General features: G+C 36.8%; 1 protein-coding gene across 1 annotated transcript in view; it reads left to right on the top strand.

Moving 5' to 3' along the window:
• Positions 1–25,681, top strand: part of MNS1 (meiosis specific nuclear structural 1) — a 58,411-nt gene extending 32,730 nt beyond the window's left edge. The window contains 3 exon segments of the mRNA XM_082388131.1: positions 11,782–12,039; positions 17,708–17,833; positions 25,088–25,681. Of these exon segments, the coding sequence (XP_082244257.1) occupies positions 11,782–12,039; positions 17,708–17,833; positions 25,088–25,180 (477 nt within the window). The 3' untranslated portion in view covers positions 25,181–25,681.
• The last annotated feature ends 97 nt before the right edge of the window (positions 25,682–25,778 follow it).

The following is a 25,778-nucleotide window of genomic DNA, read 5'->3' as shown; positions in this document are numbered from 1 at the left end:
GGTTGTACCAATTTACATTCCCACCAACAGTGTAGGAGGGTTCCCTTTTCTCCACACCCACTCCGGCATTTATTGTAGACTTTTTGATGATGGCCCTTCTGACCGATGTGGTGTGATACCTCATTGTAGTTTTAGTGATGTTGAGCATGTTTTTGTGTGCTTTTTGGCCGTCTGTATGTCTTCTTTGGAGAAATGTCTCTTTAGATCTTCTGCCAAGTTTTTGATTGGGTTGTTTGTTTTTTTTGATATTGAACTGTATGAGCTGTTTGTATACTTTAGAGAGTAAGCCCTTGTCAGTTGCATTGTTTCCAAATATATTCTCCCATTCTGTGGGTTGTCTTTTCATTTTGTTTATGGCTTCCTTTGCTGTTCAAAAGCTTTTAAGTTTCATTAGGCCTCATTTGTTTATTTTTGTTTTCATTTCCATTACTCTAATAAGAGGTGGATCAAAAAAGATATTGCTACGATTTATGTCAAAGAGTGTTCTGCCTGTGTTTTCCTTTTAAGAGTTTTATAGTATCTGGTCTTACATTTAGGTCTTTAATCCATTTTGAGTTTATTTTTGTGTATGGTATTAGAGAATGTTCTAATTTCATTCTTTTACTTGTAGCTGTCCAGTTTTCCCACCACCACTTATTGAAGAGACTGTCTTTTCTCCATTGTATATTCTTGCCTCCTTTGTCATAGATTAATTGACCATAGGTGCATGGGTTTATTTCTGGGCTTTCTATCCTATTCCATTGATCTATATTTCTGTTTTTGTGCAAGTACCATACTGGTTTTTTTTTGTTTGTTTTTTTATTTTTGGCTGCATTAGGTCTTCATTGCTGCACGTGAGCTTTCTCTAGTTGCGGTGAGCAGGGGCTACTCTTCGTTGTGGTGCGTGGGCTTCTCACTGTGGTAGCTTCTCTAGTTGCAGAGCATGGGCTCTAGGCACGCGGGCTTCAGTAGTTGTGGCACATGTGCTCTAGAGTGCAGGCTCAGTGGTTGTGGTGCATGGACTTAGTTGCTCATGGCATGTGGGATCTTCCCAGACCAGGGCTCGAATCTGTGTCCCCTGCATTGGCAGGCAGATTCTTAACCACTGCGCCACCAGGGAAGCCCTACCATACTGTTTTCATGACTGAGGCTTTATAGTATAATCTGAAGTCAGGGAGCATGATTCCTCCAGCTCTGTTTTTCTTTCTCAGGATTGCTTTGGCTATTTGGGGTCTTTTGTGTTTCCATACAAATTGTGAAATTTTTTGTTCTATGAAAAATGCCATTGGTAATTTGACAGGGATTGCATTGAATCTGTAGGTTGCTTTTGGTAGTATAATCATTTTAACAATATTGATTCTTCCAATCCAAGAGCATGGTATAATCTGTCCATCTGTTTGTGTCATCTTTGATTTCTTTCATCAGTACCTTATACTCTTCAGAGTAAAGGTCTTTTGCCTCCTTAGGTGGGTTTATTCCTAGGTATTTTATTCTTTTTGATGCAATGGTAAATGGAATAGTTTTCTTAATTTCTCTATCTGATCTTTCATTGTTATTGTATAGAAATGCAAGAGAGTTCTGTGTGTTAACTTTGTATCCTGCAACTTTACCGAATTCATTGTTGAGCTCTAGTAGTTTTCAGGTAGCATCTTTAGGATTTTCTATGTATAGTATCATGTCATCTGCAAACAGTGACAGTTTTACTTCATCTTTTCCAATTTGGATTTCTTCTATTTCTTTTTCTTCTCTGATTGCATGTTAGTACTTCCAAAAATACATTGAATTATAGTGACGAGAGTGCACATCCTTGTCTTGTTCCTGATCATAGAGAAAATGCTTTCAGTTTTTCACCGTTGAGAAGGATGTTTGCTGTGGGTTTGTCATATATGGCCTTTATTATGTTGAGATATGTTCCCTCTATTCCCACTTTCTGAAGAGTTTTTATCATGAAAGGGTTTTGAATATTTTCAAAAGCTTTATCTGCAACTATTGAGATGGTCATATGGTTTTTATTCTTCAATTTGTTAATGTGGTGTATCACACTGATTGATTTGTGGATATTGAAAAATCCTTGCATCTCTGGGATAAATCCCACTGGATCATGGTGTATGATCCTTTTGATGTATTGTTGGATTTAGCTTGCTAGTATTTTGTTGAGGATGTTTGCATCTGTGTTCATCAGAGATACTGGACTGTGATTTTCTTTTTTGTGGTATCTTTGTCTGGTTTTGGTATCAGGGTGATGGTGGCCTCATAGAATGAGTTTGGGAGTGTTTCCTTCCTCTGCAATTTTTGGAAGAGTTTCAGAAGGATAGGTGTTATCTCTTCTCTAAATGTTTGCTGGAATTCACCTGTGTTTGCTAGAGTTCTGGTCCTGGGCTTTTGTTTGTTGGAAGATTTTTAATCACAGTTTCAATTTCAGTACTTGTGATAGGTCTGTTCGTATTGGGTTGGCCAAAAGGTTCGTTTGGGTTTTTCCGTGAAATGTTACAGGAAAATCTGAACGAACTTTTTGGCCAACCTGATATTTTCTATTTCTTCCTGTTTCAGTCTTGGAAAGTTGTACATTTCTAAGAATTTGTCCATTTTTTCTAGGTTGTCCATTTTATTGGTGTATAGTTGCTTGTAGTAGTCTCTTATAATCCTTTGTATTTCTGTGGTGTCCATTGTAACTTTTCCGTTTTCATTTCTAATTTTATTGATTTGAGCCCTCTCCCTTTTTTTCTTGATGAGTCTGGCTAAAGGTTTATCAATTTTGTTTATCTTTTCAAAGAACCAGCTTTTAGTTTCATTGACCTTTTCTATTGTTTCCTTCATCCCTGTTTCATTTATTTCTGTTCTGATGTTTATGATTTCTTTCCTTCTACTAACTTTGGGTGTTGGCTGTTCTTTCTCTAGTTGCTTTAGGTGTAATGGTAGGTGGTTTATTTGGGATTTTTCTTGTTTCCTGAGGTAAGATTGTGTTGCTGTAAACTTCCTTCTTAGAACTGCTTTTGCTGCATCCCATAGGTTTTGGATCATTGAGGTTTCATTTTCATTTGTTTCTAGGTATGTTTTGATTTCCTCTTTGATTTCTTCAGTGATCCATCAGTTGTTCAGTAATACATAGTTTAGCCTCCGTATGTTTGTGTTTTTTACAGTTTTTTTCTTGTAGTTGATTTCTTCTTTTTTTATTTATAAATTTTAAAATTTATTTTTGGCTGCATTGGGTCTTCGTTGCTAAGCACGGTCTTTCTGTAGTTGTGGCAAGCAGGGGTTACTATTCGATGTGGTACACAGGCTTCTCATTGCAGTGGCTTCTCTTTGTTGTGGAGCATGGGCTCTAGGCGTGCAGGCTTCAGTAGTTGTGGCACGTGGGCTCAGTAGTTGTGGCACATGGACTCTAGAGTGCAGGCTCAGTATTTGTGGCACATGGGCTTAGTTGCTCCACGGCATGTGGGATCTTCCCAGACCAGGGCTCTAACCCGTGTCCCCTGCATTGTCAGGTGGATTCTTAACCAATGCGCCACCAGGGAAGTCCTTGTAGTTGATTTCTAATCTGATAGCACTGTGGTCAGAAAAGATGCTTGATAATGATTTCAATTTACTTAAATTGACTGAGGCTTCCTTTGTGGCTTAGCTTGTGATCTATGCTGGAGAATGTTCCATGTACACTTGTCCCTCCTCCCAATGCCAGACCCTCAGGCTGGGGAGCCTGACGTGGGGCTCAGAACTCTCACTCCTGTGGGAGAACCTCTGCGATATAATTATTTTCCAGTTTGCATGTCACCCACCTGGCAGGTATGGGATTTGATTATATCGTGAAAGCACTCTCTGTACCATCTAGTTGTGGCAGCTTCTTTGTCTTTAGATGTAGAACATCTTATATGGTAAGTTCCAGTCTTTTTTGTCGATGGTTGTTCAGCAGTTAGTTGTGATTTTGGTATTTTCGTGAGAGGAGGTGAGCTCAAGTCCTTCTACCCCACCATCTTGTCTCATCCTGTCAATATTCTTATTAGTTACTGAATAGAGTTATTCAAATTATCTTATTTCATATTTGGTGAGTTTTGGTGACTTGTGTTTTTCAAAGAAGTGATCCATTTTGTCTAAATTGTCAAACTTAGGTGTGTAGAATAGTTTGTACTGTTATCCTTTTAATGTCTGCAGAGTCTCTAGTGTTTCATTTCTGGCACTGATAGTTTGTTTCTTCATTTATTTGGTCACTCTTACATTAGGATTTAATTTTATCTGATTTTTCTTTGAATTTCAGCTTTCTTGAGGTATAATTGCCACATAAAATTGTAAGATATTTAAAAGTGTACACTGTGGTGATTTGATAAACATTTACATTGTAAAAAGATTCTTCCATCTAGTTAATTACACATCTATCACTTAACAGATTTGTTTTTTTATATGTGAGAATACTTTAAGTTCTACTCTTTGGAAATTTCATATATACAATAAAGTGTTATCAACTATAGTCACCATGTTTTACATTAGATCCTCAGACCTTATTTGTTTTAGAGCCAGAAATTAGTACTGTTTTACCAATCTCTTCCTATTTCCCCCACCTGCCAGCCTCTGGCAACCACTTTTCAACTTTCTGTTTCAATGAGTTTGACATTTTTTTTTTCTTTTTCGATTCCACACATAAGTGTTACCATGCAATATTTGTCTTTCTTTGTCCAGCTCATTTCACTTAGCATAAAGCCCTCAGGGCCCATCCATGTTGTCAAAAATAGCAGGATTTCATTCTTTTTTATCACTGAATAATATTCCATTTTATATAGATATACCACATTTTTTTATCCATTCATATGTTGATGGACAATTAGGTTGTTTCCACATTTTTGCTATTGTAATACTGCAATGAACATGGGAGTGCATATACCTTGTTAAGATCCTGTTTTCATTTCCTTTGGATATATACCTGGAAGTGGGATTGCTGGATCGCGTGATAGTTCTATCTTTAATTTTTTGAGGAACCTCTATACTGGCTACCAATTTACATTTCCACCCACAGTGATAAGGGTTCCCTTTTTTCCACATACGCACCCAACTCATATTATCTCTTGGTTTTTTTTTTTTTTTTTTTTTTGATGATAGCCATTCTAACAGGTATCTCATTGTGATCTTGATTTGCATTTCCCTGATGTTTAGTGATGTTGAGTACCTTTTCATGTACCTGTTGGCCATTTGTATATCTTCTTTGGAAAAAAAATCTGTTCAGATACTCTGCCCATTTTTTAATTGGGTTTTTTTGTTCTTTTCTGTTAAATTTTATGTCTTCTTTATGTATTTTGGACATTAACTCCTATCAGATAAAGGATTTGCAAATGTTTTCTCCCATTCCATAGGTTGCCTTTTCATTTTGTTGATGATTTCCTTGGCTGTGCAGAAGCTTTTTAGTTTGATGTAATCCCACTTGTTTATTTTGCTTTTGGTGTCAAATCCAAAAAATTATTGCCAAGACTGATATAGAGGAACTTACCCCCCTGTGTTTTCTTCTAGGAGTTTCATGGTTTCAATTTCATTGATATTTTAAAGAGAGCCAGCCTTTTGCCTAATTGATATTGTCTATTGGTTTTCTATTTTCAATTCCGTTGATTTCTGCTCTTCATTTACTTCCTTCTGCTTCCTTTTTATGGGTTCCTGAGGTGTAGTAGCTTAGATTATTATTATTTTTAAAATTCTTTTTCAGACTCTTTTTCCTTATAGGTTATTACAAGATATTGAGAATAGTTTCCTGTGCTAAACAGTAGGTCCTTGTTGGTTAGGATGTAGTTTTTTTGTTTGTTTTGTTTTGTTTTTAGCTTAGATTATTGATGTGAGACATTTCCTACATGCATGCCCTTAATGCTATAAATGCATTTTACTAAATGTATGCATTTGGTGCTATAAATTTCCCTCAAAACTGTTTCAGTTGCATCTTACAAGTTTTGATGTCTTGTTTTCATTTTCATTAACTCTGATGTATTTATTTTCTTGAGACTTCCTCTTTAACCAATGGATTACTTAAAAGTGTATTACTTAGTGCCCACATGTCCAGAAATTTTTGTGTTTTTTTAAAATTATTGATTTTTAGTTTGATTCCATTGTGATCAGAGAACACACTCAATATGATTTTATTTCCTTTAAATTTATTCTGTGAACATTTGAAAAGAATATTCTGCTATTTTGGGTGAAATGTTCTATAAATGTCAATTAGATCCTACTGATTGATAGTTTTGTTGAGTTCTTCTATATCCTTGCTGATTTTCTGTCTAGTTGTTATATCAGTTGTGGAGAGAGGATCGCTGATGACTCTAACCACATATTTGTGTGTTTCTCCTTAAAGAGTTTTTTTTTAATTCAGGTAAAATTCATGTAACATAAAATTGACTACTTTAACTGTTTTAAAGCAGCATTTAGTACATTCACAATATTGTGCAACCATCATCTCTGTCTAGTTCCAAAACGTTTTCATTACCCCAAAAGGATACCTGCAATAAGCAGTCACTGTCCTTTCTGTGCTCTCCTAGACCCTGGCAACTACTAATCTGCTTTCCGTCTTTATTAATTTGGCTATTCTGGGTATATCATATAAGTGGGATCATACAATATGTGATCTTTTGTATTGGGATTTTTTTCCCTTAGAATAATATTTTGGAGGTTTATCCATTTTGTAGCAGGTATCAGTATTTCATTCCTTTTTTTTTTTTTTGGCTGAATACTAGTCCATTGCATGGATATGTAACATTCTGTTATCCATTTGATAGTTTACGGATATTTGGTTTGTTTACACCTTTTTTTTGACTGTCATGAACGTTACTGCTATGAACATTTGTGTACAAGTTTTTGTTTGAATATCTTTTTCAAATTCTTTTGGGTAAATACCTAGCAGTGGTATTGCTGGGTCATATGGTAATTCTGTGTTTAATTTTTTGAGGAAGTGCCCAACTGTTTTCCACAAAGGCTGCACCATTGTACATTACTACTACCAATGCAGGAGGGTTCCAATTTCTCCACATCCTTGCCAACACTTGTTATATTCTATCATGCTATAACACAAAAAAGCTGAAACTAAAAAATTTCTAGAAAAAAACATAAGAGAAGGTTGTTATAAACTTGAGAATGGCAAAAACTTTTTTAGAAGGATAAAAAAGTCATGAGCCATAAAAAAAGTTTATAAACTGGCTACATTGAAATTAATAATTTCTGGACTTCCCTGGTGGTGCAGTGGTTAAGAATCCGCCTGCCAAGGCAGGGGACATGGGCTCGATCCCTGGTCTGGAAAAATTCCACATGCCACGGAGCAGCTAAGCCCGTGCGCCACAATTACTGAGCCTGCGTGCCTACAGCCCGTGAGCCACAACTACTGAAGCCTGCGTGCCTAGAGCCCATGATCTGCAACAAGAGAAGCCAGCACAATGAGAAGCCCGCGCACCGCTAAGAAGAGTAGCCCTGCTCGCCACAACTAGAGAAAGCCCACATGCAGCAACGAAGACCAAACGCAGCCAAAAAGTAAATAGATAAATAAATTTTTTAAAAAAATTAATAATTTCTTAACATTGTTAGGAAAATGAAAATGCAAGCCACAGTTTGGGAGAAAATATTCCCTATATGTATATCTTACAAATAACCTTTATCCAGAATATATAAAGAACACTCAGAACTTGATAAAAGAATATAAAAAACCCATTTTAAAAAAAATTAATTAATTTATTTATTTTTGGCTGCATTGGGTCTTCGTTGCTGTGTGCAGGCTTTCTTTTTAGTTGTGGTGAGCAGGGGCCACTCTTCGCTGCAGTGCGTGGGCCTCTCACTGCGGTGGCTTCTCTTGTTGCGGAGCACAGGCTCCAGGTGTGCGGGCTTCAGTAGTTGTGGCTCACGGGCTCCAGAGCGCAGGCTCAGCAGTTGTGGCGCACGGGCTCAGCTGCTCCACGGCATGTGGGATCTTCCCAGACCAGGGCTCAAACCCGTGTCCCCTGCATCGGCAGGCGGATTCCCAACCACTGTGCCACCAGGGAAGCCCCCCAGTTTTTTTAAATGAGCCAAAAGTTTGAACACTTTGTTTGTTTGTTCTGGGCACACTGCATGGCTTGCAGGATCTTAGTTCCTTGACCAGGGATTGAACCCATGCCCTCAGCAGTGACAGTGTGGAGTCCTAACCACTGGACCACCAGGGAATTCCCAAAAGTTTGAACAGTTTGTAAAACAAGATATATGAATAGCCAAGTATACAATAAATTATAGCTATTAGTACTATTATTTGTAATATTATCAGCTATATAAAAATGGGACATTATTTTAGATAGTTTCATTAACAAGGAGGAAATAGATACCATGTAAAATATCAAAACATTTCATGTAAATCCTTAATTAACTGCATGTAAGAATATAAAATGTGTCCAGTTCTTTTAAAAAAAATCTTAATGTAATCCACTTATAGATACCTAATGTCAAATAAACCCAAAAGCATTAAGAATAAAATGATGGAGGAAGGCATAACAGGCATATATGACCAAATGGGAAGCAGGTAGGCAGGGTTATCACTAGGTAAGTGGAACATCAAATGAATCCCAGATACCACAGATAAAAGGTATAATCACCAAGGGAGGTATAACAGAATGAACATTTAATCTTCCACGTAACATTGTATTGAAGTACGTAACTTTAAAAGCTGTTAGATCACCAAAGAAAATTTACTGGAATAATACAAGGGGAAAGGGTGTTTAAACATCACTAGAAATTAATAACAAATATTTTAAACTACTAACTGAAAATCTAAAAACATTCTTTTCAATTATTATTGGTTGAAGAGGATATTTGCAGAAAATTCAGAGGATGAGATTATGACCTATAAAAATCTATCAGGCAATTAATTATTAAATGAGAAATATTGGAAAAAACTGTGTAGGCAACCAACTCAATAACTGAGAAAACAATATAAATTCAAGTATGAGGCAAGAATATGGAAGGAAATAATAAAGATATAAGTAGAAATAAACCAAAAATCAGGAGAACACATTAGCATTTATTAATCCAGTTGCTTAATATTGGGGGGAAAAAGATTTTACTCTGGCAAAACATAATAAAGAAAAAAAGGTGAAAACAAAATTTGAAGGAATAAAGGGTCTATAAAGAGAGATTAGAAAAATAGTGAAGTGTTATTCAATTATCTACTAATAAAATGAAAATCTCAATGGCACAATTTTCTGCATTAAAAATACAGTGATTTCAAAAAATGTAGAAAAACTAGACAAAATAAGATTATTAAGGATATTTCCTCTATCACAAGATTTTTGTGCCCTGCCTCATATCTTCTCAGTCTCACCTCTGATTTCAGTGACAGCTGTGGGGAACAGTTGTGAGGGCTTAGATGGACTCTGTGCTGACGGCTTCCTAAAGTGTAGGGGTGTGGGGGGGGGGCAGGGAGGTAACATCCTCTGGGGCATCCCTCAACCCACAGTGGACAGAAATTGAGGGATAGATTCTTCTCTGCCTGGCGGCCTTTGGGAAGGTCCTAAAAGGTGCTCCATGCATTCCTCACAGGGTCCTGGCAGGATTAAGCCTCCATTGTCTGAGGTGGTAACCAGCTCAGTGATGTACCCTTGTGTTGGCTTTTCTTCCTTCCTTGTTTTACTCTGTCCCTCACCACTGAGATTCCCTCCCTGGTAAAATATCTATATATAAGTCCTTGTTTAAGGCTCTGCTTTCAGAGGAGAACCCAGACTAAGATATCTCTAAAAAGTTTCCAGCTTCAGAGTAGTTTTACAGCAAATTACTTCAAACCTTCAGTGAACAGCTATTCCTCAAACCACATAATGGGTTTTAGAACACAGAAAAGGATGGAAAATTATACAGTTCATATTATGTAACTACATAATCCTGATTCAGACACATCAGAGTACATGAACACTTTTCCAGTTGAAAAAACATAATAAATGGTGTGTTGTTTTGCCAAACTCTTCCCTGTTCTTTAGCCAGATGTCTTCACCATTGGATTAAACTAAAATTTGTGTGGGAGATGGTTGCCAGGCAGTGTCAACAGTTCATTTAGTTCAGTATGTACTGAATTTCTCTGTGCAAAGTATTATGATAAGCTCTGGAGGAATTCAAAGCTAACTGACACAGCATCTCTGCCTTAAGTGAGCCTTTGACTTCTATGAAATATATGGCAAATAAACACAAACTATATATTATAAAATCACTACATGCCCAGCATCCCAAAGGAAAATAAGATATGCCATCTATGAATTTATTTTTAGTGAGGAGATGAGGCATGTATATATGGAATAAAATTAAATGATGGAACATTAAATGGTATAAGAGCTCACAAAGAGAGAGAAATTTGAGTTAGAGTGATTAGAGAAGACTATGGAGGAGGTAGGATTTGAAAAGAGGATTAGATAGGGATAAATGAAGAAAAAGAGGCTGAATGATCAATATAATGAACAAAGTTGCTGTAACTGATACTGCAGATTGGCTCACTTAAAACCCACTCCTATTCCTACCACATCCTACCCCGTTTTAAATTCGTTTGTCTTTATTATAAAGACTAAAGTTAAAACTATATTTCTCTTCTTTTAGCTAGAATTCTTCATATGAACCATGTTATATCCAACAGTCATCACCCCCACTTCAAGGTGTGAAGATCGAAGTGAGCAAAATGAGATAGCAGTCAGAGTTACCATAGGCAGAGTTACCATAATAGGACTTGAGCAGTGGGAGGGCAGCTTGGTTCCCTGGCCTTCCTGGAAGTTCTGTATGCCACCTGATGGCCTATAGTAAATCCCTTATAGTTTGTGTTATCTGTAGGTAAGAACCTTGGCCATCTGGGTGTTGTTAAGGCAATATTTTGAATGCTTAGAAGATTCTGGCCTACCTGGAGCTTGTATTAGAATTGAGCGAAGTTGGTTAGATTAGCAAATGATTTAAAATTTACATTGGTCCTAACTGAATAGATAGATGATAAAGCAAAAATGGGTGATGACTGTAAAATTCTTTGTATTTTTTGAAATCTTTCATAATAAAATGTTGGGGAAATTAAACCTTATAGGAAAGGACTTTAACTGCTTCAGGTAAATTTGAATTTCCCTGAAATACTTCTGATTGTCATTGCTAGATTATTGTTCTGAAAAATATTTGTCAGTGATTTGAACGCAAGTTTCTAGAATGATTCATAGTTGGTACAAATTATACAGATGACAGATTTAATAAACTGAGATATGCAAAAAATTTTTATATCAGCTCTTTTCAAAGTTAATGCATTAATTCTGACTACAGAAACAAGGTGGTAAATATATATTAATTAAAATGTAAAGTAAGTAATAGGAGGCAATCCAAGGGTAAATGTACTTTGTGTAACTATTAGTTTTTGTTTTTTTTTTTAATTTAATTTATTTTTGGCTGTGTTGGGTCTTCGTTTCTGTGCGAGGGCTTTCTCTAGTTGCGGCAAGCGGGGGCCACTCTTCATCGCGGTGCGCAGGCCTCTCACTATCGTGGCCTCTCTTGTTGCGGAGCACAGGCTCCAGATGCGCAGGCTCAGTAGTTGTGGCTCACGGGCCTAGTTGCTCCGTGGCATGTGGGATCTTCCCAGACCAGGGCTCGAACCCGTGTCCCCTGCATTAGCAGGCAGATTCTCAACCACCGCGCCACCAGGGAAGCCCGACTATTAGTTTTTAAAGGATGGGGCAAAGTGTTATCTTGAAAAGGCTTAATTTTTCAGTTTTATTTCATATTGTAACACTAAGCTTAATCAAACTCTGTCCTACCCTATCTTTATAAATCTGCTGTAAAGAAATAGTTACTGAATTAACTTTTATATGTATTGTGATTTAGGAAGAAGCAGAAGAGAAATTGAGAAAGCAAAAGGAGTTGAAGCAAAATTTTATGGAACAAATGGCCTTGAAGGAACTAGTACTTCAGGCTGCAAAAGAGGAAGAGGATATCTTTAGAAAAGCTATGCTGGCGAAATTTGCTGAGGATGATCGAATAGAATTAATGAATGCTCAGAAGCAAAGAATGAAGCAACTAGAACACAAGAGGGCTGTGGAAAAACTTATTGAAGAGCGTCGCAACCAGTTCCTTGCAGACAAAGTAAGGAAAAGTATTTTGGGTTTTTTTTTTTGGTAATTATTGAATAGCAACCAGCTAATTTATTTATCCACTAAACATTTAACTGAGAACCGTTTATGTGCCAGATGTTAGATATCCATTTACTAATCATATGATATATAAATTTTCTGACCACTTGTTAATCAATGAATCTAGAAAATATTTATTGATGCTTTCTGTGTGTTAGACATTGGTTGGTGTTGAGAACACAAAGATAAATATGACTAAGTCCATATCATCTATGAGTTTTTGGTGTTGGTTAAGAAAAACACATTAAAAACAATGATTATAAAGATATATCAGGTGCATGTGATGATAATTATACAGACATGGACATCTTGGTATGGCAGAGAGGAGACAGATCATGAATGCCCTGGCTGCTATTTTAATGGTGGACTTTATCCAGGGAGACCCACTGAAGAATTAAGAAAGCTACATGATAAGATCTGCACTTGGAAAGATGACTCAGGTAGCAGTGTTGAGGACAGATGTGAGGGGAGTAAGACCAGAGACAGGAAGATCAGTAAGGAAGTTATTATAGTTATCCCAGTGATAGGTGATGAAAACCCATGTGAACAGAGAAGGGATCCATCTGTGAGGTGTTAGGAAGGTAGAGTTGATGGGGCTTGGTGACCAATTAGTTCTGGAGAGTTGAGAGAAGAATTAGGCCACTACTAATAAATAATGCTATTATGTACTTCCATCTTCAGTGAGTGGTGGGTGATGTGCTACAGAAAGAGTATGTACAAAGAAAAACAGATTTTGAGGGAGTGGAGTATATAATTCCATTTTGTCCACATTGATTTTGAGGCCCAGGGGAAGATTTCTTAGCTGGAAGTGTGGATTTAAGAATTGGTGAGGAAACTAGGTTTGTGACTTTGGACACATTGATTTGTCTATTTGTGTTTCATCCGTAAAACTGAAATAATACTTTAAGAATCAAATAAGAAAATGTGTAAGTGTTTTGAAAAGATAAAGAGCTCTAAATATGAAAAGTACAGATTAGGCATATGGCAAATATTTTTAAGTAGTAATAGAAGTGGTAGTAATAATAACTAACATTTATTGAGCATTTTCATATGTCATTCACTATTCTATACTCATTAAAAGCAAAGTAATAACTTTTAACTTTCAACCCTGTGAGTTAGGTACTATTACTACCCCCATTTTAAAGATGTGGAAACTAAGGCATAGAGAGATTATATGTATTGCCCAAGGTTTCACAGCAAGTAAGTGGCAGAGCTGGGATTATTAAATTAATATCATAATGCTGATCTTTCCTGCATGGGTAGACAAAAAGAAATCTCAAGATATTCTTATAATCAACAGATACTGATCTGCTAGGCATTCTGCTGAGTGTTGGTGAGGGAACCAAAGCAAATAAAAGCTCATTCTGGTAGCTTCTAATTAGCAAAAGAAAATAATGTCTAGATACCCAAAAGACTCGACTATATATAGCACTATATTAAGAATATATTTCTTAAATGTACAATGTAAACATTTGTAGAATGTGGTAGTGTGGGATTTACTAGTGTGCAATACCTTTACGACATAACTATGTGGATTTATCTGGAAATACATACAAAATGAATAAAAGAAGACAGAGGAAGGCTATTCCAAGTTGGCAGCATATGGAATTATCAAGTGGAGAAACCTGAATAATAGGCAGAGGAGTTTGGACATGATACAGTAGAAACTGGTTATCATAATATGGTCTTTAACAAGAGGAGAAAGTAGTAATTTAAGAGTGAAGAGAGGAGGACCTGGAATATAGGTTAACAGAGCAGTGGAAGGAGAGAGAAAGGGGAGAGTTTAAATATTTTTAAAGGAAGAATAGATGAGACTTGTATGATTTTTTTGGACCATATAAGGTAGAGTGGAGGAAGGAGTCAAAATAACTCTCAAAGTTTCAAACATGAGAAACTCAAGGAATACAAGTGCTGTTATATTCTGAATTGGAGCAAAAAGATATAATGACTTCATTTTTAGTCATACTGAGTTTGAAATAGAAACGCAAGTTGAAAAGTCCTGAAGGCAGTTGAACAGAAGAAGAAAACTTAGGTCAAGTATTCTTAGACAAGCATTTCTGTCATTAAGTAGCACAGAGAGTTTCAAACTAAGATGATTCTTCCAAATAATATATTATAATGAGAAACAATCAGAGGGCCAGTGACTGAGACTTGGAGAACATTCTAGTTAGGAGGTGGAAGTAGTAGAAAAAATTGCCAAGACCAAGAAATGGTCAGAAAGATAAGAGAATCTGGAAGTCACAGAAAACCAAGAGAGATCAGCTCTTTTGACTGCTGCAATGATGTGTTGGGAGACTTGGGGTTCAATTTTTGGCTTTCCTCTATACTTAATCAACTCACAGTGTAGTTCTTTTTTTTAAAAAATATTTATGTATTTATTTATTTTGGCTGTGTCAGGTCTTAGTTGCGGCATGCGGGATCTTTCGTTTTGGCGTGCAAGCTCTTCGTTGTGGCGCCTGGGCTTCTCTCTAGTTGTGGAGTGCAGGCTTCTCTCTAGTTGTGGCCCACGGGCTTAGTTGCCCCGCAGCATGTGGGATCTTAGTTCCCTGACCAGGGATCGAACCCGCGTCCCCTGCATTGGAAGGCGGATTCTTAACCACTGGACCACCAGGAAAGTCCCCTCATGCCGTAGTTCTTTTGCCATATTTCCAGATGCCTAAAGGACACAGTTGGAAATCTTGTGGGTGCCTTAGAATTTAGGTTTCCCAAAGTGAATGTAGCAGACAAACCTTCTCCAATTTCTGTAGCCTCAATCTTGGTTAAAGACAGGCTTGGGTGACTGAGTGAATATGCTATCACCTTGGAATCATTCCTGGACTCTTCCTGTTTCTTACCTAATAATTTTTAGTCAGCCATCAAATCCTATTGATTCCACCTCAACAATCCTATTGATTCCACCTCATAAATTCAGTTTCTCTTCTCCATAACTTAATTTAGACATTCAGTATCATTCTGTGGACTACTGAAATTGACTTATAATTGGTCTCCTTGTGGCATCTGCTACCAGTTAGCAAAGTATAAAAAAAAGTCTCATTATGTCCTCCTCCTGCTTAACTTAAGTGGATTCCTACTGGATAAAACTTCAATTCCGTAGCTTTGATATAAACCAACCATGATCTACTGTAACCTTTAAGGGAGATAATTACTTATAAAGCACCTAGCATTTTGCCTGGTCAGAGCAAAGGGATCAAGGAGACTGAAAATTAAAAGGATTTTGAAATTGACCAGAAAGCTTTGAATACTCCTTGTCTAGAAAGAGGTAGAACCAGTGACTGTGACTGTCCTATCTCATGGCTTACAGAGCTAATCTGAAAGCTATTGGAAAAGTTAGCAAGACAGCTATAAATGGAAGAAATCTGAAAATATTACCTAAAGCATAAATACTTTTACAAAAAATTTATATCTTAATTTTTTTTTTAATTGTATATGTTCCCAATATGAAGCTGTGGGCTTAGTTTTAAGTATCAGTGAGATTGGGTCACATTTCTATTCTGGTCCAAGGGCAAGGATGAATTTTCATGATCATAGAATCATGAATCCATTCTATTACACAATCATATAAGGCTCTCTTTTTTTTTTTTGTCCTCATGAACAAATTGGTTTCATACCTTTCTAAAATATTTACCCTAATTAACTATAAAAATGTTTTTTAGGATGAACAGTTAACGTGGTCTACCACATCCTAAGAAGGGAAATCCTGTATTACACCCAAATTAGAGCCCATATATATCACTGGACAAAAATCTAATGAGTGAGTTTTTCTCATAACATTATAGAACTTCTTGGACCTCCCTATTATAAGGAATAGATCAGTTAGGATGATGCTTGGCTACAAGTAGTCTCAAATTAACAGTGGCTTAGTAGATAGTTTACTATTCCCTCACATGAAAGTCTAGAAATTGAGGCTTTATTCACAGTCTTCAGGAACCCAGGCTCCTTCTAGCTTTTCGTTATGGCTTCTGTAGGATATAGCCGTCATCTTCATGGTTTAAATTAGATCTTCAACCTTCATATCCATGTTTCAAGCAGCAGATGGAAGAAGTGCAGAAGGGACAAAGGATATAAGATTGACTCCTGGAAACTGCCATCTGACACTTTTGCTTATATTCCATTGGCAAAATCTGGGTCCTGTTGTGACCACATTTGACCCTAAAGGAGCCTTAGAAATGTGGTCTAAAAAAAAATTCAGGTATAGTGATTCTATGGTAGACTCTATTACCCTGTTTCATCTTAGAGATAAAATAATTAAGACCAACTCAACCCTTTGATTCAGTAGCAACATGGGTGAAAGTGTAAGTCTTTTCTCAATTAACTGTCAGTGATACTTCTAATTCTGTAATACAAATGAATCTGACATGATAGTAGACAAAATATTCTCCTGAGAAGCAATTCCAGGTTTAACTGGCATTGGATTTGGCTGTGTCCTAGCATTCTTCTGTATTTTCATTCAATAACTTTAAAGAGGTTATATAGAAGCTTGCCTCTCACTGTAGCAAAAAAGACAGATATCCTGCTTTCTGGTTTACATGACTTAAACTAGTGATTTCAAAGAAAAGTTTAGCATTAATACTACTTTAACTAAAGTAATTCTTGGCAGAAATTCATCAATGTTTTTTCAGTGGTCTGCCTTTAGTATCCTTCCCTATCCAATAGGACTATTTGGATATATTTCCATAAGAGTTCTTTTAACCTCTAAAACGTGTTAAAGCTAGTCATCTCGTCCATATTTATATGGCACAGAAGTTTGGTGTGGTTGCCTATCAGACTTTTGTTTGTTTATTTATTTTTGGCTGTGTTGGGTCTTTGTTGTGGGGAGTGGGGGCTATTCTTCATTGTGGTGTGCTGGCTTCTCACTGCAGTGGCTTCTCGTTGCAGAGCAGGGCTCTAGGCACGCAGGCTTCAGTAGCTGTGGCTCACGGGCTCTAGAGTGCAGGCTCAGTAGTTGTGGCGCAGGGGCTTAGTTGCTCCGCGGCATGTGGGATCCTCCTGGACCAGGGCTCAAACCCGTGTCCCCTGCATTGGCAGGCGGATTCTTAACCACTGTGCCAGCAGGGAAGTCCCTGTATCAGAACTCTTGCCTGAGAAATACTGGTTCTCCTGTTGGAACTTTTGCTGTTACTCTTGTGCTTCATACAGGCTTTACAAAACTTTACATGGCAGTACTTATCTTTTAGATATCCCTATTCTGTTTTATCTACCTTTTTTTTCGTCTTACACTGTAAGCTGCTTTCAGTACCTGAAGTATGATAAGCATGCAATAAATATTTGTTGAATTAATTAGGAAATCATTTCTTCGAATCTTTTTTCCTTGGTAATGAAGATACTTGTCCTAAAAATATGTACTTGCCTCCCTAAAATCCCAGTCATAACTGGGATTTTTCTTGTAACTTTAAAGAAATAGTGACTATAATATATACATATATATGTGTGTGTGTGTGTGTATATATATATATATATATATATATATATATATATATATATAAAATGTAAAAGATATGTATTATCTAGTAGCTATCAGTTTTATCTAATTTACTGCAAGAGTAAATCAGACAAATTTGTTGGACAAATTCTTAGTTTAATGTGTTTTGTGACAATAAAATAAATTTTATTTATATTTCCAGCAACGTGAATTGGAGGAATGGCAGTTGCAGCAAAGAAGGCAAGGATGTATTAATGAAATTATTGAAGAAGAAAGACTAAAACTTCTCAAAGAACATGCTACAAAATTACTAGGATATCTCCCTAAAGTAAGTGACATTTAACACATAACCTCTAATAGTGGGGAAAAAAACATGGTATTAAGATTTCGGGGGGAAACTGAAGATGGCAGAGTAGAAGGACGTGCGCTCACTCCCTCTTGTGAGAGCACCAGAATCACAACTAACTGCTGAACAGTCATCAACAGGAAGACACTGGAACTCACCAAAAAAGATACCCCACATCCAAAGACAAAGGAGAAGCCACAATGAGATGGTCGGAGGGGTGCGATCACAGTAAAATCAAATCCCTTAACTACAGGGTGGGTGATTCACAAACTGGAGAACACTTATACCACAGGAGTCCACCCACTGCAGTGAAGGTTCTGAGCCCCACGTCAGGCTACCCAACCTGGGGGTCCGGCAATGGGAGGAGGAATTCCTAGAGAATCAGACTTTGAAGGCTAGCGGGATTTGATTGCAGGACTTCGACAGGACTGGGGGAAACAGAGACTCCACACTTGGAGGGCACATACAAAGTAGTGTGTGCATCAGGACCCGGGGGAAGGAGCAGTGACCCCATAGGAGACTGAACCAGACCTACCTGCTAGTGTTGGAGGGTCTCCTGCAGAGGTGTGAGTTTGGGGGCTGTGGCTCACCGTGGGGACCAGGACACTGGCAGCAGAAGTTCTAGGAAGTACTCCTTGGCATGAGCCCTCCTGGAGTCCACCATTAGCCCCACCAAAGAGCCCGGGTAGGCTCCAGTGCTGGGTCGCCTCAGGCCAAACGACCAACAGGGAGGGAACTCAGCCCCACCCATCAGCAGACAAGTGGATTAAAGTTTTACTGAGCTCTGCCCACCAGAGCAACACCCAGCTCTACCCACTACCAGTCCCTCCCATCAAGCCTCTTAGATAGCCTCATCCACCAGAGGGCAGACAGCAGAAGCAAAAACTACAATCCTGCAGCCTGTGGAAGGGAAACCACATTCACAGAAAGACAGACAAAATGAAAAGGCAGAGAACTATGTACCAGATGAAGGAACAAGATAAAACCCCAGAAAGACAACTAAATGAAGTGAAGATAGGCAACTTTCCAGAAAAAGGATTCAGAATAATGATAATGAAGATGATCCAGGATCTCAGAAAAAGAATGGAGGCAAAGGTCGAGAAGATGCAAGAAATGTTTAACAAAGACCTAGAAGAATTAAAGAACAAACACCTAAAAGAAAGAACAAACAAACAGAGATGAACAATACAATAACTGAAATGAAAAATACACTAGAAGGAATCAATAGCACAATAACTGAGGCAGGAGAACGGATAAGTGACCTGGAAGACAGAATGGTAGAATTCACTGCCGCAGAACAGAATAAAGAAAAAAGAATGAAAAGAAATGAAGACTGCCTCAGAGACCTCTGGGACAACATTAAACACACCAACATTTGCATTGTAGGGGTCCCAGGAGGAGAAGAGAGAGAGAAAGGACCAGAGAAAATATCTAAAGAGATTACAGTCGAAAATTTCCCTAACATGGGAAAGGAAATAGCCGCCCGAGTCCAGGAAGCGCAGAGAGTCCCAGGCAGGATAAACCCAAGGAGAAACACGTCAAGACACATAGTAATCAAACTGACAAAAATTGAAGACAGAGAAAAATTATTAAAAGCAACAAGGGAAAAACGACAAATAACATACAAGGGAACTCCCATAAGGTTAACAGCTGATTTCTCAGCAGAAACTCTACAAGCCAGAAGGGAGTGGCATGATATATTTAAAGTGATGAAAGGGAAAAACGTACAACCAAGATTACTCTACCCGGCAAGGATCTCATTCAGATTCAATGGAGAAATCAAAAGTTGTACAGACAAGCAAAAGCTAAAAGAATTCAGCACCACCAAACCAGCTCTACAACAAATGCTAAAGGAACTTCTCTAAGTGGGAAACACCAGAGAAGGAAAGGACCTACAAAAACAAACCCAAAACAATTAAGAAAATGGTAATAGGAACATAAATATCAATAATTACCTTAAACGTGAATGGATTCAATGCTCCAACGAAAAGACACAGCTTGCTGAATGGATAAAAAACAAGACCCATATATATGCTGTCTACAGGTGACCCACTTCAGACCTAGGGACACATACAGACTGAAAGTGAGGGGATTGAAAAAGATATTCCATGCAAATGGAGATCAAAAGAAAGCTGTAATAGCAATTCTCATATTAGATAAAATAGACTTTAAATTGAAGAATGTTACAAGAGACAAGGACACTACATAATGATCAAGGGATCAATCCAAGAAGAAGATATAACAATTATAAATATATATGCACCCAAAATAGGAGCACCTCAATACAGAAGGCAAATGCTATGAGCTCTAAAAGAGGAAATCAACAGTAACACAATAATAGTGGGGGACTTTAACCACCTCACACCAATGGACAGATTATGCAGACAGAAAATTAATAAGGAAACAAAAGCTTTAAATGACATAATAGACCAGATAGATTTAATTGATATTTATAGGACATTCCACCTGAAAACAGCAGATTACACTTTCTTCTCAAGTGCACACGGAACATTCTCCAGGATAGATGACATCTTGGGTCACAAATCAAGCCTCTGTAAATTTAAGAAAACTGCAATCATATCAAGCATCTTTTCCGACCACGACGCTATGAGATCAGGAATCAATTCCAGAGGAAAAAACGTAAAAAACACAAACACATGGAGGTTAAGCAATACGTTACTAAATAACCAAGAGCTCACTGAAGAAATCAAAGAGGAAATCAAAAAGTACCTAGAGACAAATGACAACGAAAACATGATGATCCAAAACCTATGGGATGCAGCAAAAGCAATTCTAAGAGGGAAGTTTATAGCAATACAAGCCTACCTCAAGAAACAAGAAAAATCTCAAATAAACAATCTAACCTTACACCTAAAGGAACTAGAGAAAGAGGAACAAACAAAACCCAAAGTTAGTAGAAGGAAAGAAATAATAAAGGTCAGAGCAGAAATAAATGTAATAGAAACAAAGAAAACAATAGCAAAGATCAATAAAACTAAAAGCTGGTTCTTTGAGAAGATAAACAAAATTGATAAACCTTTAGCCAGACTCATCAAGAAAAAGGGAGAGGATTCGTTGTCACTTCTCCTTTTTCATTTCCAATTTTATTGATAAAATTGGAAATGAAAAAGGAGAAGTGACAACGGACACCACAGAAATACAGAGCATCCTAAGAGACTACTACAAGCAACTCTATGCCAATAAAATGGACTACCTGGAAGAAATGGACAAATTCTTAGAAAGGTATAACCTTCCAAGACTGAACCAGGAAGAAATAGAAAATATGAACAGACCAATCACAAGTAATGAAATTGAAACTGTGATTAAAAATCTTCCAACCAACAAAATTCCAGGACCAGATGGCTTCACAGGTGAATTCTATTAAACATTTAGAGAAGAGCTAACACACATCCTTCTCAAATTTTCTAAAAAAATGCAGAGGAATGAATGCTCCAAACTCATACTACGAGGTCACCATCACACTGATACCAAAACTTGACAAAGATACTACCAAAAAAGAAAATTACAGACCAATATCACTGATGAATATAGATGCAAAAATCCTCAACAAAATACTAGCAAACAGAATCCAACAACACATTAAAAGAATCATACACCATGATCAAATGGGATTTATCCCAGGAATGCAAGGATTCTTCCATATATGCAAATCAATCAATCTGATACACCATATTAACAAATTAAAAAATAAAAACCATATGATCATCTCAATAGATGCAGAAAAAGCTTTTGACAAAATTCAACACCCATTTATGATAAAGAGTCTCCAGAAAGCGGGCATAGAGGGAACCTACCTCAACATAGTAAAGACCATATAAGACAAACCCACAGCAGACATCATTCTCAGTGGTCAAAAACTGAAACCATTTCCACTAAGATCAGGAACAAGACAAGGATGTCCACTCTCGCCACTATCATTCAATATAATTTTGGAACTCCTAGCCATGGCAATCAGAGAAGAAAAAGAAAAGGAATACAAATTGGAAAAGATGACGTAAAACTGTCACTGTTTGCAGATGATATGATACTATACATAGATAATCCTTAAGATGCCACCAGAAAACTAGAGCTAATCAATGAATTTGGTAAAGTTGCAGGATACAAAATTAACGCACAGAAATCTCTTGCATTCCTATACACTAACAATGAAAGATCAGAAAGAGAAATTAAGGAAACAATCCCATTCACCATTGCAGCAAAAAGAATAAAATACCTAGGAATAAACCTACCCAAGGAGACAAAAGACCTCTACTCTGAAAACTATGAGATACTGATGAAAGAAATAAAAGATGAGACAAACAGATGGAGAGATATACCATGTTCTTGAATTGGAAGAATCAATATTTTGAAAATGACTCTACTACCCAAAGCAATCTACAGATTCAATGCAACCCCTATCAAAGTACCAATGGCATTTTTTACAGAACTAGAACAAAAAATCTTAAAATTTGTATGGAGACAGAAAAGACCCCAAATAGCCAAAGCAATCTTGAGGGAAAAAAAATGGAGCTGGTGGAATCAGACTCCCTGACTTCAGACTATACTACAAAGCTACAGTAATCAAGACAATATAGTACTGGCACAAAAACAAATATAGATCAATGGAACAGGATAGAAAGCCCAGAGATAAAACCACGCACCTATGGTCAACTAATCTATGACAAAGGAGGCAAGGATATACAATGGGGAAAAGACAGTCTGCAATAAGTGGTGCTGCAAAAACTGGACAGCTACATGTAAAAGGATGAAATTAGAACACCATACACAAAAACAAACTCAAAATGGATTAAAGACCTAAATGTAAGGCCAGACACTATAAAACTCTTAGAGGTAAACATAGACAGAACACTCTTTGACATAAATCACAGCAAGATATTTTTTGACTCATCTCCTAGAGTAATGGAAATAAAAACAAAAATAAACAAATGGGACCTAATGAAACTTCAAAGCTTTTGCACAGCAAAGGAAACTATAAACACGATGAAAATGAATCAGTGGACAAAGGATTAATCTCCAAAATATATAAACAGCTTATGCAGCTCAATATTAAGAAAACAATCCAATGAAATAATGGGCAGAAGACCTAAATAGACATTTCTCCAAAGAAGACATACAGATGGCCAAGAGGCACATGAAGAGCTGCTCAACATCACTAATTATTAGAGAAATGCAAATCAAAACTACAATGAGGCATCACCTCACCCTGGTCAGAATGGCCATCATCGAAAAGTCTACAAACAGTAAATGCTGGAGAGGGTGTGGAGAAAAGGGAACCCTCTTGCACTGTTGGTGGGAATGTAAATTGATACAGCCACTATGGAGAACAGTATGGAGGTTCCTTAAAAAACTAAAAATAGAATTACCATATGACCCAGCAATCCCACTACTGGGCATATACCCAGAGAAAACCATAATTCAAAAAGACATATGCACCCCAGTGTTCATTGCAGCACTGTTTACAATAGCCAGGTCATGGAAGCAACCTAAATGCCCATTGACAGATGAATGGATAAAGAAGATGTGGTATATACATACAATGGAATATTACTCAGCCATAAAAAGGAAGGAAATTGGGTTATTTGTAGTGACATGGATGGACCTAGAGACTGTCATACAGAGTGAAGTAAGTCAGAAAAAGAGAAACAAATATTGTATATTAACGCATGTATGTGGAATCTAGAAAAATGGTACAGAAGAACCAGTTTGCAAGGCAGAAATAAGAGACACAGATGTAGAGAATAAACGTATGGACGGCAAGGAGGGAAAGTGGGGAGGGCGGGTTGTGGTAGTGGGATGATTTGGGAGATTGGGATTGACATATATACACTAATATTTATAGAATAGATAACTAATAAGAACCTGCTGTATAAAAAATATATATATTTTGGAGGGCCTGGGTTTCACTCACTTCTTACTGTTACAAATTAACAGTGTGATATGAGCCAGTAATTGAACATCTCCAAAATGAGAGAGTTGGTCTTGGCACATTCTATTAAATATGAGCTGGAATTATTGAATTTAAATTTTAGAGGTTCTTTTCTCCTCTTTCCGTGTAGAAAGTCTAAAACTATAGCAGTTCTGATAGTCTGGTGATATACAGGAAAACCTTGTAATTGGTATCAGTAGTCACAGATACATGCTTGAACTGAGTCTGAGACAGATCTGCTGTATAGCAGGAGGTTACATTATAACTAGGTAACCCTGGTTTTTAAAAGTACTTCCATCAGATAGCAAATTTTCATGTATGTCTGAAATACGTTGACTGTAAAAATAACTGAGTTTCCTAGGCCACATAAACATCTGGACTCATGTAAATAAAATTTCCATCCTTCAAATATAGAAATTATGCCATTTGATACTGTATTCAATCAAAAGAATCAAATGTATATTTTGCTTAGTCAGTGCAAAGGCAGGAGAAAGAGAAATGTGAACACTTATTACCTGTCCATAGGACCTTATAGTAATAGACACGATTAATGAATACAAAATGATACATTAATGACAAAAGCCATATGGAATTGATAAATTTCATAAACTAGACTATAATTCTGGGAGAGTCTTAGGGTTTATATATTTGTGTAGCAAAGTAATTGTGGAAATGGGAGAGCCTGATGATAACCTAAAATGATTTTATCCTAGATCCTAGTGGCTCCAAATGACCTAAATTATTCTCTGGATTCTTAGAATAAGTAAATATTCAAGTTTAATTTTGTTTTAAAGGGATTAAGATTAGTTGGCTTAACTCCACACCTGGATTCTTTCCTGCAAGATTGAATGTTTGCTGATTAGACACAGAACTGAGGCAAGAGCCAATCCCATGCATGAATCTGGCAAAGCTCAATCTCTTCACCCTGACCTCCCTCATATCATACTGTAGGGCTGTTTCAAAACAAGGGTAGAATATATAGTATGGATTAAATTAATTCCTATTCAGCCCATCAAAGCAGTAGTACTTGTAGTAATAAAGCAGAAGAGCCCAGATTCCTGACAAGTTCTAACACAGGATCTGGTAAATCAGGAAATCAGGTCAGGCTAAGAATATTTCATATATATCGTCATAATTTCAGAAAAATTTTTTTCATAAATATATTAAATAGATTTTGTTATCTGGGAAATAACTTTACAAATTTCATGTCTGTATATCTGTTAGCCTTAACGAACATTTAGTGAATTATTCTGGCATTCACAGTAACCCACAAAATATTTTTCTTGTAGGGAGTATTCAAAAAAGAGGATGATATTGATATGCTTGGTGAAGAGTTTAGAAAAGTATATCAGAAAAGGAGTGAAATTTCTGAAGAGAAGTGACATCATCAAAATTTGGTAAACCTGGATTCTTTTGTATGTTACCACTAGATGTCAGTGTAACTTCTGTTTTACAGTTCAGTGAGGGTAGGAATCCATTGTCTTTGGATTTTCTAAAACATCTCTATTTCATCATTTATAAACAATTATTTGTAAGAAAACATTTGTTTTTGATAAAAATTAAATTACTGAGTATTTTTTCACTGCAAAATTAATGGCAAAGTTGATTGCTTTTAATCAAACTATTGTTTTTGTACTAATAATTTGAAGATCTGAATTCTACACCACACTCCATATAGAGAAATATATATATATAAAATCAAACAACCCAGGAGACTAACCTCTCCATACCACTTCCATCTACGTTAGTGTCTTGGAACTTTACTTCCCTGATTTGGCCAGGGAAAACTTTACTTTTCTCCTCTCCCAGTAGACAGGAAACGAGTGAGGAATTTCAACGTGCTTTACTAGCGAATGCACTTAATTGTAAATAAGAACAGAAACAGTTTCTCTCGTATAAACATCATTTACAAACTAGAGTTACATCTCTAGAACATAAAATATTTTCTATTCAAGTGCAGTTGAAAAAGGGCTAGATGGT

The sequence above is a fragment of the Balaenoptera borealis genome (genome assembly GCF_965194805.1).
Source record: "Balaenoptera borealis genome assembly, chromosome: 3".
Lineage (NCBI taxonomy): Eukaryota > Metazoa > Chordata > Mammalia > Artiodactyla > Balaenopteridae > Balaenoptera > Balaenoptera borealis.
The sequence above is the reverse complement of the archived record's forward strand: the minus strand, read 5'-3'. Positions and strand labels throughout refer to the sequence as shown.